Source organism: Trichosurus vulpecula, chromosome 2, assembly GCF_011100635.1.
Source record: "Trichosurus vulpecula isolate mTriVul1 chromosome 2, mTriVul1.pri, whole genome shotgun sequence".
NCBI classification, from domain to species: Eukaryota; Metazoa; Chordata; class Mammalia; order Diprotodontia; family Phalangeridae; genus Trichosurus; species Trichosurus vulpecula.
This window is the reverse complement of record NC_050574.1, coordinates 367,961,190-367,974,440: the sequence shown is the minus strand read 5'-3', so window position 1 is coordinate 367,974,440 and position 13,251 is coordinate 367,961,190. Positions and strand designations below refer to the sequence as shown.

The 13,251-nt window shown below is 35.7% G+C and overlaps 1 protein-coding gene across 3 annotated transcripts in view; it reads right to left on the bottom strand.

The window, feature by feature from the left end:
• ITSN1 (intersectin 1) overlaps positions 1 to 13,251 on the bottom strand; it is a 279,862-nt gene that overhangs the window by 217,523 nt on the left and 49,088 nt on the right. For all 3 annotated transcript variants that reach the window (XM_036744721.1, XM_036744719.1, XM_036744720.1), the window contains 2 exons: positions 6,407 to 6,466; positions 3,518 to 3,610 (listed from right to left, as the gene is read on the bottom strand). In XM_036744721.1, coding sequence (XP_036600616.1) covers positions 3,518 to 3,610; positions 6,407 to 6,434 — 121 coding nt within the window. In that variant the 5' untranslated portion in view covers positions 6,435 to 6,466. The remainder of the gene's footprint in view (positions 1 to 3,517; positions 3,611 to 6,406; positions 6,467 to 13,251) is intronic.

Genomic DNA, 13,251 nt, shown 5'->3' with positions numbered 1-13,251 from the left:
AAAAAAAAAATATTATTTCCAAATAATCCCTGACACATAAACAGGAACTGATGAAAAATTGGAAAAATTTAGCAAAAAATCAGTTCAGACCAGCAGCTTACGCAACATAGCCCCAAAATTCCAAATGGATGCTCAACTAAAATATAAAAGATTACATAATAATAGAATAGACAGAGCTACCTTTCACACTTATAACTGAGGAGAAAATTCTTAACCACTCAAAGGATAGAAGAATTATTTATAATTAGAATTATTTGATTACATGACGTTGAAAGGCTTTTGCATGAACAACAGCAATACAACAAAGACAAAAGGGAAACTGTCAATTGGGGAAAAATATTTGCATCATATTTCTCTGATGAAAATCTAATATGGCAGATATAGAGAGAAGTAACACATATAATAGCCATTCCCTAATAGCTAAGTAGTGAAAACACGTAAACAAATAATTCTAAAAAAAGAATTGTAAACAATTTTTGACATTTAAGATTACTCCAAAACATGAATAACAAGAGAATTAGCAATCAAATCAATAACAAAATTTCACTGAATTATTTTTTTTTAATTCTTTGTTACAAAAGAAGACTCTCTAGGAATATATGGGGATAGGGAATATTGGGGAATGAATGTGATAAAAAAATAAAAAAATAAAATTGAGAAAGAGAGAAAGCGAAGGAGACAGAAAAACAGATAAACAGAGACAAAGACAGAAACGGAGAACCCCAATCTCAATACTACACACTTAAAATATAGGACACTTTTTCATGTAGCAAAATCTTCTAGCATAGTTAATAGCATAATTATAATATTTAGCATAGTGAATAACTATATATCCAGCATAGGGAATATCTATAATAATTAAATTAATCTGCCCCATTCTTATTAAGCCAACTCCAGTTGAGTATTTAAATAATAAAAGTAAATTAAAAGTACAAAGATGTGAAATTTAAGCAAAATAGCAAAGTAATATCAATAATAAAAAGAAATGATCAGTCTCTATCCGTAAAGGGAATCAAGCAAATGGTAAGTCAAAAAGCTCAGAAGGAAGCACTTACTCAACTCCTGTGACTGACTGACGTTCCCCTCTACTTCAATCACCACGTGGGTAGTTAGACTTCATCAATTTAAAAATGTTCAACTTTTGGTTCAGACAAAAATGTTGGAAAAAAATGTTTCAAAGTTTATTTTTGCCCTTATTATGACTCCAGGCCCCTGATTCCTTCCCTGTTCTCCAAGTCTATCAGTCATGTTCAGTCTAACTTTCCAATCTTACTCAGTGTTGACCGAATGGCCAGCCATTTCAACAATCTCAATCCTTTTAATCTTTTACTGATTCCCATCACATCGTCCATAACAAATATTTGAACATGTCTTTCCTTAGATGTTCTACTTTACCCTTTCCCTCTGCCTCTCAGCAAATACCTTCATCTCTTTATTTACTAAGAAAACAGAAGACATCTGGTTTGAATATACTCAATTCCCCTCCTCTACATCTCTCAATGTTGTCACCCATCCTAACTTCTCTAGTTAAAAGAAAAATAGCTTTTCTCTTTGCCAAGGTTGATCCTTCTATCTGTTCCTTCAAACCACTTCCCTGAACAGCCTTGATCCATCAGTTACCTCACTTATGCATTTTCAACTTCCTCTCTGTTGGCATACCAGGATTATTAGCCTACAGGAAATCTCAGGTCTGAGCACCGTGAAACAAACCAACAGGCACAAAACCCCACCAAAAATGAACAAAAAACAATAAAAATAAAAACCTTCACTTGACTCTCTCTACTCCTAGTTTCAAAGCCAAACTCCTAGAAAGAATAGCCTATATTCACTGCTTCTACTTCCTCACTCCCCACTCATTTTTCAAACCCTTCTGATTTTCCTCTGGTCTGCATTCCTCTCTTTGAATTTCAAGACTTCATAATTAAATCTATTGGACTTTTTACTATACTTGTGTTCCTTGACCTCTCTAAGGTGATACCTCCTTCTTGATAGCCTCTCCAACCACTTTGGTTATATTACACTCTCATGGATCTTCTTCAATTTCAGTGCCCACTCCTTCTGTCTCCTTTCTCATGTTCTTCCACTCAATATGTGTGGTTGTCCCCCAAGTTTTTGTCCTTGCTCCTCTTCTTTTCCCTTTTTTACATGCTTTCCCTTGGTGTCATATGCATTCCTATGACTTCAATTAGCAGTTCTAAGTACATAACTCTCAGATCTACATATTCATCCCAATCTCTCCAGAGTTCTAATCCTGTAACTCTGACTGCCTGAATATTCATTTATTCTGCAGACATTAATTGCTTATGTGAAACACACAAGATGTTGATGGAAACACAAAATTTAGCTCTGACATAGTTCCTAGTCTCCATGAAATTTATGATCGAATAGGGGAAGAAGACACAACTAAAAATGGCTATACTACACAACATTATATGATAAGGACATTAAAATGCTTCAAAATAAAATGTTATGTTAATGTATGGGGGAGGAGGTCATAATGAAGACTTCATGGGGAGATGGTATTTAAATTAGCTGTTAAAGGATAGGTGGTAATTCAATAAGTGATGAAATGAAAAGTGAACATCCAAGGAACAGTGAAAAAAGATGCATAGCACAGTTGAGGGGCAGAGTTATACATATTTGTTCTGATCATAACGTTGTGTCAGGATCTCAAAACTCATGATGTCCAAAGCTAAATTTTTCTTCCAAGAAAAACCTGCCGTTCTCTCTACCTTCTCCATTTCTGTTGCTTGCATGACCACCTTCCCAATCCCCAGATTCAAAATCTAAGCATTGTTTGACTTTATCCTTTCCCACTAAAACAAATTATACTGAGTCCTGCTGATCCTACTTCTACAACATTCAGCTTTCTAGTCTCATTAACCAAATCCATTGGTTCTACCTCGGACTACTGAAATAGCCTCCCAACTATCCTCTCTTCCTTCAGCATATGCCCGCTGTAATGCATCATTCCACTGTTTTCATTGCTCTCATTCATCTCCTCAAAATATTTAAGTGGCTCTCACTGCCTATTGAATAAAATATAAATTCTCAATCCTAGCATTTCAGGTCCTCCAGAATCTGGCTTCAAACAACCTTTCCAAACTTCTCTATGTTCCATATTTGATACTATTCTATACTACTAACTCCAAGGTATAGTCTGTTCCTCATGAATATGCTTTACTCATTTCAATGTGTTTGTTCATACTTCACCCCATGTCTGAAACTGCTCCACCCCACTTAACTCTGCATTTATTATACTGTCCCTTTCATCAGTTTTTGTATTCACGTACACTCAACTAGATAGTGAGTTCTTTGCCTTACTATCTATGTATTACTTGAATCATAGAAATCAATGAATAAATGTATTTTGAATTGAGGGGAGAGAAAAGCCAGGCAAAATGACTTAGTGGATGGGAAATTGTCATTTTCCAGACTTTTAAATAAAATTTTTTTTCACAAACACACATACTATCAAAAAACAAAAATAAAATATAAAAATACTGTATACAACTACCAGTAATAAACCCAGATGTTGGCTTGAGACTATGGAACTGCTGATCATGCTTTGCTCTTTCTTCTACAGTTATGGCCCAAATATCCAGGCTGCCTGTAAGTCAATAAGAAGAAGAAAAAAAACAGAGAGGAATGTTACTTAACTGTACTATTTCTCTGGAGTTCTAAACGTCTTTAAAAAGTTCAAGAGATTTATGATTCAACAATGTGGGCACACCCTCTACTGATACAAATCATAACTTTTACTTAGAAGTCTTTATTAGTTACTGTGGCTAAAAAAGTTCATCGCCTAGAGACCAATCCTGTAGTGATGATCCTCTAAAAGCTTGGATTGGTTAGTCGTCAGATGACAGACATCACTAGCTCCTTACTCAAAACCTTTCTAATTCTACTGGATCTGCCAGGGCTTGTGCTCTGCTCAGAAGTCCTTTCTAAAACCCAAGGTCACATACATACCATGACTAGGCAAAAGAGAGTAGGGTGGATGGGAGGAAAATCCTCAAGTAGTTGAATAAAGGAGAAATTTGTCTTGGAAAATTAGGTATTCGTAAAACTTTCACATAAAAGTAGTCAAATGAGTCAACAATTCCCAAGACACTTGCTCGACAATGCTGGCAGGACTGCATGAAATGCAGAAATTTCATCAGCTCTCCCTGCTTTCATTCAAACTTGTTAGTCTATTTTATTGAAATAAAACTCCATATAATCTACTGTATTTGTTGCAATCTTATGTGCTTTAGCTGGGGACAGCTGTTGTCAGACTCGGCATTTGGCTTCTAAATAACTTTAAGATAAGAGAAGGAGCATTTAGAATCTGCTTTGGCTTCAGCTGCTGACTAATGCCTTCTTGGATCAAATCTGATACACTGGCCACTGGGATGACCCATACAAAAGGCGGCTCCATCATAGTTTATATTAATTATATTTACAACAACCAGATGTCTCAGATTTTCAAAGGAAGTTCTAATTCCAAATTATCCTATTTCATGTGTCATACCTATGTTTCAAATATTCTGATCTATTGTTAATAAAAAAGAACCCAAATTATTTGATAGACCACATGTCCTGATTATTGGTTTGGAATATCTGGTCATCATGCTTTAGTAATCAGCCTTCTCTAATATAACTTTAAACCAATAGAAACAACTGGTGCGGGGGGGGGGGGGGGCGGAGGCGGGAATGACAGACAGTTTCCAAAATTTCAGAAGTTTTTCAAAATCCCTGAAATATAAGGTATAAGGAAGCTGACAGATCAAAAAGTATTTGAAGCTATAGAACACAAAATAAAAAATGCTTAAGATTCTAGAAATCACACATTCCTCTCCTCTACCCTAGAAGATGATCAATACTCTATGCCTTGGTTGCTTACAGGATAAAATATATAAAATGTGGCTCTAAGTGGTATGTAACCTTGGGCAAGTCATTCAAATTCAGTGTCACAGTGTCCTCAGCTGTAAAATAAGGGGGTTAGAGTACATAGCCTCAGTGGCGCCTTCTGGCTTTAGATCTGTAATAAAAACAACAAGCGTATACAGTGTTTGTAAGATTTAAAAACCACTTTACTTACATCATCTCACTTGATCCTAAATAGGTGCTATTATAGGTGCTGAGTATGAGAGAGGCGAAGTGTCTTGTCTAGGGTCACACACTCAGTAAATATCTCGGACTGGATTTGAACTCAAGTATTCCTTGCTCCAAATCCCTGACTCCATTCACTATTCCTATCATCCCAAGACTTTATTATTCTAACTCCCTGCCCCCCATACACACACACACACACACACACACACACACACACACACACACACACACTCTTTCCCTTCATACACTCCATAATCTATCCAGGCTGCAGTACTAGTGGTTTCCTGATCTCATTCTGTTCCAAGCCATCTTTCGTGACTACACCCCCTTCTACTTCACCACCTGCCAAAATCTTCCTTTCCATTCAGTTCCCAGTACAAGCACTATCTTTTCCACAAAACTTTCCCTAATAGTACTCCATCTTCAAATCTTCTATAAAGACACAGGATTTTTCCTTTCCCTTAATCACATTCTTTTTCCTTACTTGTTTTTAATCTCCCCTATTATAAGCATCTTGAGGGAAGAGAATGAGTAGGTTTAAAAAAATATTACCTTTATTCTCAGCACATGGAATACTCAGTCCCTTGTACATAGTAGGCACTTTGTAAATGTAAATGTAAACTGAAGAGAGTGCAGGGTATGGGGAAGGCAACTAAGTTTCACAGTAGATTGAGCACTGGGTCTGGAGTCAGGAGTCCCTAAATTCAAATTCTGCTCTGGACTCTTAGTAGCTGTGTCTTAGTAGCTAACCTCTGTATGCCTCAGTTTCCTCAACTATAAAATGGGGATTATAATATCTCTTGCCTTAGAGGGTTGTTTTAAGAATCAAATGAAATAATAGTAGACACTTTATACATTTCTTCCTTCCCAACCTCCCTTTCTTCCTTCCTTCCTTCCTTCCCATGAAGTTCTATTGGCACAGACTCCTGTAACTAAGTACAAAAATCTTTTGGAAAAAAAGCCTAAAAGATAAAAACAACAACCCTACTGCTATTTTTAATACATACCAAATACCAGTATGCTAGGCACCTCATAGAAATATTTATAACCCCAAAAGATCCAGAATTTATGGTTTCATACTAGATATTATGATAGGTTATTTCACTAATGGGCTATTAAACTGATCTGACATTAGTCTGATAGTGAATCAGTGGAGGGAGGGAAGTTTTCATTTTATGCTTTTGGGGCTACATATTAAAAGGATCATCAATGCATTCTATTCACATTAGAATGTTTGAAAGAGACAGATCAAAATAGAAAAAGGACAAAAATTATTAATTAACTATTAAAGAAAAATCTGAAAACTTACCACCAAAAGATGTTGGAAATTGAGCCATGGTTCTGTCACTTTTAGCTTGCTAGTAGAAGCCTGTAAGGAAAAACGCAACAATTAAGTTTATGCAGTCATGTATTTTAATATACTTTATAAATAAACTTTATTGCTTTTTAGGCACGCCTAACATGGAGAACATAGCATGCATTTTACAGAAATTTTAGGAAAAGTATAAGAATGGATACTATTATTCGTTTAGGACAGGATGATATATTCCCCATGTGTAATTACTATTTGTGTTATCATTCATTCATTGTCTTTATGGAAGCACTGTGAACAGAAACCTTTAAGTTCCTGGACAGATTTTACATGATCAAATACATTATCCAGAAACAGGTCATATTTTCTGAACAAGTAAAGGACCACGCAGCTGAAGAGTCACCAGTGTGAGAACTCGCCTTCATCAGACAATGAAGTCTTTTAGTCCCTCTTTTCACCTCTAAAACATGGCAGTGTCTTAAATGTTAAGGAAGTGACATTTTATTACTTTAAATAAAACTTGGTAGGCATTATCACATTCAAACTTCAACACCTTATGACAGAAAAGGTAGGGCAGAATTAATATTCTCATTTTATAGTCTGGCCTGAGGTCACAAAGCAAGTCAGTAGAAAAGCAAGGCCTTAAATCCAAGTCACTAAATTCTTAATATACTGTTTTGTTCATCTATATTATCACTCCTCCAAGTCTGCCAGAACTAATGTAATTTCTAATGGACTGCATAATGATTTGGAAGTGTCACCGAGAAGATACTTATAAACAAAAGTTCCAAATTTCTTAGGAAATTATTTTTACTAGTCTTAAAATTCAATCTTTATATTCTTGTATTTTGAAAAACCTGTGACGCTGCAATGCGACTTGCTCACATCACCAATGTTGACTGCAGCATATCGGCGCCTTTTCATTTTGTGATTGTTCTCTATCTTTTCCCATAAATCCTCCATACGTCCCCTTTCCTCCAGAACTTTTAATACTTTATAGGTCCTAGTGTAATACTTGGGCTGTCGACCTGTTATCTCTCCCTCTCACCGCCTGACTGACCGACCTGCATCTTTCTCCAGGCACACACTTCCTTTGTTTTTGACGATCCCCTTTTTTTGATATAAGTCCTTACTAGTAAAAGAGCTAGATGCTACAGCTGCCCATCATAAGTAAGCTATATCTTCCAACAGCCCTAGGGATTATCTGTAATTTTGATTTTTTGGAAATAATTACTTTCTACGATTTCCACGTCGTCATCTTGAGAACATTACCAGTGAAAAGGTGGGTTCTCTGTCAAGGAACAGCTTACGATCACACTTAAAGTACTAGACAATTTCCTAAATGCAATAAAGCCTATTCAATTCCTGCTGTTCACTTCTAAGTTGAGATCGCTGTACATATGCAGTTCTTATCAGCAACATATGTAATGATCTAATTGAACGGACGCCCCACTGAACCAAGAATCTTAAAATAAAGGACAGTGAGCTTTCTTCCACCTGGTTTTTCCTGTACAGATTGTTAAGCTGATCTCTTTTGAATGGTTATAAATCTCACTGGCCTTGGTGAAATCAGGAGGACACAATGACATCCCAAGAAAGAGAGATTCCAGAAAGCTTCACCATCGACAGGGAATTCCTTTTCCACTTAGGCTTCTGACAGGATATCTTTCATAACAATGCCTCCGGAAATCGCATCTCCATGCTCTATGCCTCATTTGATACTGATAATCCGAAGATAACTGAACAAAGTTATTTACCGTGTGAATGTGAAGATGGGATATTGCTCTAAACTAGGGAACAGTCTGTGAAAATCTCGCTCTTCTCAGCTAATTTTTATCCAGGACAATACAGGTGCGTGCATATCTTTCTAATGAAAAATTTTATACGGATAAGAAAGTAGGCATTTGGGTTAGCGGTTTCTGAAGTCTCCTCCACCGTCGTTTTGAAGAATCACAAATGTCAGACAAGGCAACAGCAAACGGATAAACAGGGAAATGACATTTGGCTAACAATTCATTTGTGCAACAAACGAAATTACCACCTAAATACTTACAAGGAAAAGCTAAGCGGCTGCTGATGTTACAGTATGAGCGGTAGACCTAGAGTCAGGAAGATCTGAGCTCCGACAGACATTTACTAGCTGTGTGACCCTGAACCAGTCACTTAATCTCTGCTTGCCTCAGTTTTCTCAACCGTAAAACAGAGAGAATAACAGCACCTACCTCACCGGGTTGTCGTGAGGAACAAATGAGAAAATATTTGCAAAAAGTGCTTGGCATAGTTCCTGGCACATTGTAGGTACTATGTAAACGCTTATTCCTGTTGTTTTCCTCGCCTTTCCTTGATCTAAATGCACAAGAACCTATCATAGGATTTGGGGTGAGGGAAAGAGGGTCAAAGAAACAGAAGCAGAATGCATCAAATCCAAAGCAGTGGTGCTGAGTATGCTTCTCCCTCAACCACTCTCTTCTTTATAAAGAGAAGCAGGTAAATAAAGCAAAAGAAAAATGTAAGAGAATAGAATGGAGGGAAATACACAATTAATGACTCTAACTAGGAATGCCAATGTGATCGTAACAATGAATGTCAACTCAGAGAATAACAGAATGGATTAGAAAGCACGATCTAATGGGGAGGGGGCGGGGGTCTTGAAAGAAACCTTTGCTCAGTTAAAGTAAGAGGAAAATCTGGAGGAAAATCTATTATGCTTCAGCTGAAGTTAAAATGAAAAGTGTAATAATACCATCTGGGGACTTTTCCATTTAGGGGAAACGTCTTCGTATTGAGATAGCTTAATTGATCCATACACAGCCTTAAAGCTGCAAGCTTCCTGCATGGCAATAGCAAAAATAGACTAAATTTAAAAAGACAAATAGGGAAAATAAATTAGCATAGACAAAGAATTAATATCAATAATAAATATGTGCACACCAAATGCTATAGCATCTAAAGCTAAATGAGTCACATGAAGAAATGGAGTAGAACTGTTAACACTGTACCTTCAATGTACCACTTTCAGACAGAAAAATCTAACCAAAAAATAAAAAAGAGAGAAGTTAAGGACCTGAATGGAACTTGAGAAAATGTGTGTGTGTGTGTGTGTGTGTGTGTGTGTGTGTGTGTGTGTTCTCAGCGATGCATATAACCATTAAAAAAAAAAAACTAAAGACACATGAAGGCATAAAAACTTCACAAAAGAAATGCAAAAAACCAGAAATATTAATGACATTTTATTGAATACAATGTAATAAAATTATATTCAGTAAAGGACTACTGAAGAAAGGATTAAAAACTAATTAAAGACTAAATAATATAATCCTAAAGAATGGGTGAGGGAAATGGATCATTCCTTAACATAGAAAGTGGTATCTATCAAAAGCCAAGAGTCAACATTATCTGCAATGGTGATAAACTCATGGCCTTTCTAGTAAGATTAGAGCTACAAAAAGAATGTATATTATCACCATTTGGCATGCTGTTAAAAATTCTTGCTAAAGCAATAATGCAAAAATAAATAAAGGGAATAAGCTAAGGTTAGGCAAAGAAAAAAAATATTGCTTTTTGCAGATGATATAATGTTTCAGAGTACCCTAAAGAGCCAACTAAAAATTAAATGAAATAATCAAAAACTTCAGCAAAGTTATAGAATATAAAATAAATTCATATAAACCATCAAATTTTCTGTATATTATCCAAAAAACAGCAAGATAAGAGAGACAATTTAAAATAACTACAGAATGTATACTTAGTATTCTACCAACCAAGACAAATATAGGAGTCATATGTACACAACTACAAAATATGCTTTACAGATATATCTAAAAATTGGAGAAATATTAATTGCTCATAGGTAGGCAGAACTATTATAATAAAAATGATAACACTACCTAAATAAATTTATTTATTCAATACCATAGCAATCAAACCACCATAGGATTACTTTATAGAACTAGGGGAAAAAAAATAACCCATGAAATTCATCTGAAGGACCACAAATCTCAAGATAGATAAGGGGGGGGGGGGGGGGGGGGGGAAGTAGTTAAAAAAAAATTTTTTTTAAAGAGGAAACCTAGCAGTACCACATTTCAAACCATACTACAAAACGGTAATCATCAAAATGATTGGTACTGGTCAAGGAACAGAGAGGTAGATCAGTAGAATAGAAGCTAACAACATATAAAAGAAAACAAAATTTAGTAGTCTAGCATTTGATCAATCCAAAGACTCAAGATACTGGAATAAAGTCTCATTGTTTAACAAAAATGACTTCGAAAACTGGAAATTAGTTTGGCAGAAACCAGACTAACATCTTATGCCATAAACCAAGATAAACTCTAATGCATACAAGACTTAGACATTAAGGGTGATGTCATAAACAAATTAGAGAAGCAAGGAAGAAATTACCTTTCAAATCTATGGATAGTCAAAGAACTGCTGACCAAATTAGGGATACAGAAAATCACAGATGATAAAATACACAATGTTGACAACACAAAGTTGAAAAGTTTTTTTTTTTTTTTAACAAAAACAGTATGGCTAAAACTAGAAGGGAAACAAGAGGAAAAAAATCTTTGCAGCAAGTTTCACTGATAAGGGTCTCACTTTCAAGATATATAAGTTACCAGTTTAAATTATAAAAATAAGTCATTCTCCAATCAATAAATGGATTAAAGAATACAAATTGGCATTTTGCTAAGGAAGAAATAAAAGCTATTGCTAGCCATATGAAAAACATGCTCCAAATCACCAATAACTAGAGAGTGAAAATTTAAGCAATTCTGAGGTTCCATATCACACCTATTAGAAGGAAAATTTGACAAAAAGGGAAAAAAAATGAATGTTGGAAGGGTTATGATAAAACAAGCATATTGATTAATCAATGCATTCTATTGATTGAATTGATCCAACCATTCTGGAAAAACAATTTGGAAAAACTATAGAACTGTACAATATCTTTTGATCCAATGATAACACTACTACATGTATCCTTCAAAGAGATGAGAAGAAAAAGGACCCATAAGCACAAAAATATTTTTATTAGTTTTTGTAGCAACAAAGCACTGGAAACTAAAGGGGTATCTATCAATTGGGGAATGACCGGACAAATTTTGGTTGATAAATGTAATGGAATATTATTGTGCCATACAAAATGATGGAGATGGTTACAGAGAAACATGAACTGATATAGAGTGACCAGAACCAGAAGAGCAATTTATGTAACAACACTCTAAAAATAAACAACTTTTAAAGCCATAAGATTGCTGATCTATTAAATGACCAACCACAATTCCAAAGGACTGATGATGAAGCATACTACTTACTCACTTCCCTACAGAGCAGTAATGGGCTCAGGGTGCAGAATGAGATGTACATTTCTTGGACACGGTTGAATGTAGGAATATGTTTTGCTTCACCAAATATATTTGTTACAAGGGCTGCACTGTTTTTCTTTTAATGGTGAGAAGTTGGGAGGACAAATTGATTTCTCTTTATTTAAAAAAGTAAAATTTAATTTAAAAAAAGATTACAGCTTTGGTTAACTAATGAATGACACAAACCTTTTCGTAGGAAAGACAAGATTTTTTTTAAAAAGTAAGGCGAGGGAGGACTGTGTAATGAGCATTGTTATTGTTTAGTCGTATCTGACTCTTTGTGACCCCATGGATCCCACTGTCCATGAGGTTTTGTTGGTAAAGATACTGGGGTGGTTTGCTATTTCTTTCTCCAGTGGATTAAGGCAAACAGAGATTAACTGACTTACCCAGGGGACACACTGCTATAAGTGTCTGAGTTCACATATGCACTCAGGTCTTCCTGACTCCAGGCCTACTGAGCCATCTAGCTGCCTCTCTAATGCATACACAGAGGCACTATTCCTACAGGTAAACTCCAACATGAAATAGGGAAGCAAAGGAGGCAAATTTTCATAAAACATATAAAGTAAATATTTTTATACAGGTACAAAGCTCCCTTAAAGTACAGCTTGGTACCTCCAGACCCAGCTCCTGGCTTTTGCTACACTAAATGCCTCCCCCCACCTCCTACTTTTCACCTCCTTCTGTGTACAGTCACAATATATTAGCTCCTTGAGAGCTGTGACTGTACATTTGTATCCTTACTGCTTCACACAGTGCCATGCACATAGTAAGAGCTTAATAAATGCTTCCTTCTTTCTTTCCTTCTTTTCTTCCTTCCTTCTCAAGCACCATTCCTACCAGTGAACTTTCCTGATTACCTAAATCGTCAGCAGCTCCCATCAAATCACTGTCTATCAATTTTGTGCGATTGTATCCATCACACACAGTGTCTGGCTAGCAAACAGCAGGTACTCAGCTTGTGGAATGACTCATAGGTTTAGCGCTTTGTTGAGTGTGCTTGTGCTAGGGTAAGGAAAGGAGATTTAGTGAAATATGGAAGACTATATAGCTAAGTGCTGCAGAAGACAGAGCACTGGGCCTGGAGTCAGGAACACCTGAATTCAAATACATTTCCCCCCCAGTTCTGTTCTCTTTGGTGCCATTTATACCTCTTCTATTAGCTCCTCAGGAGTTTAATATTAGAGATCACATGAATCATTACAATTGGTACTGATGCTATTTCTGTTGTTCATTTCCCATTTTGTCAATTTGTTTGAATAATTCAGGGCTAAATCTTTTAAACTGCATTCAATTTTTCTCACTAGTATTTTTAGTATTTAGCATTAGTATTTTGTCTTCTACAAATGCTAATCTAGTTGTAATGAGTTGATCATCTTACTGCACATAGACAGTTGACTCACTGATAACTCCCATATCAAAAAAGAATTCTTTTCTTGTCTATTAAGTTATAGTCAATTCTGTTTT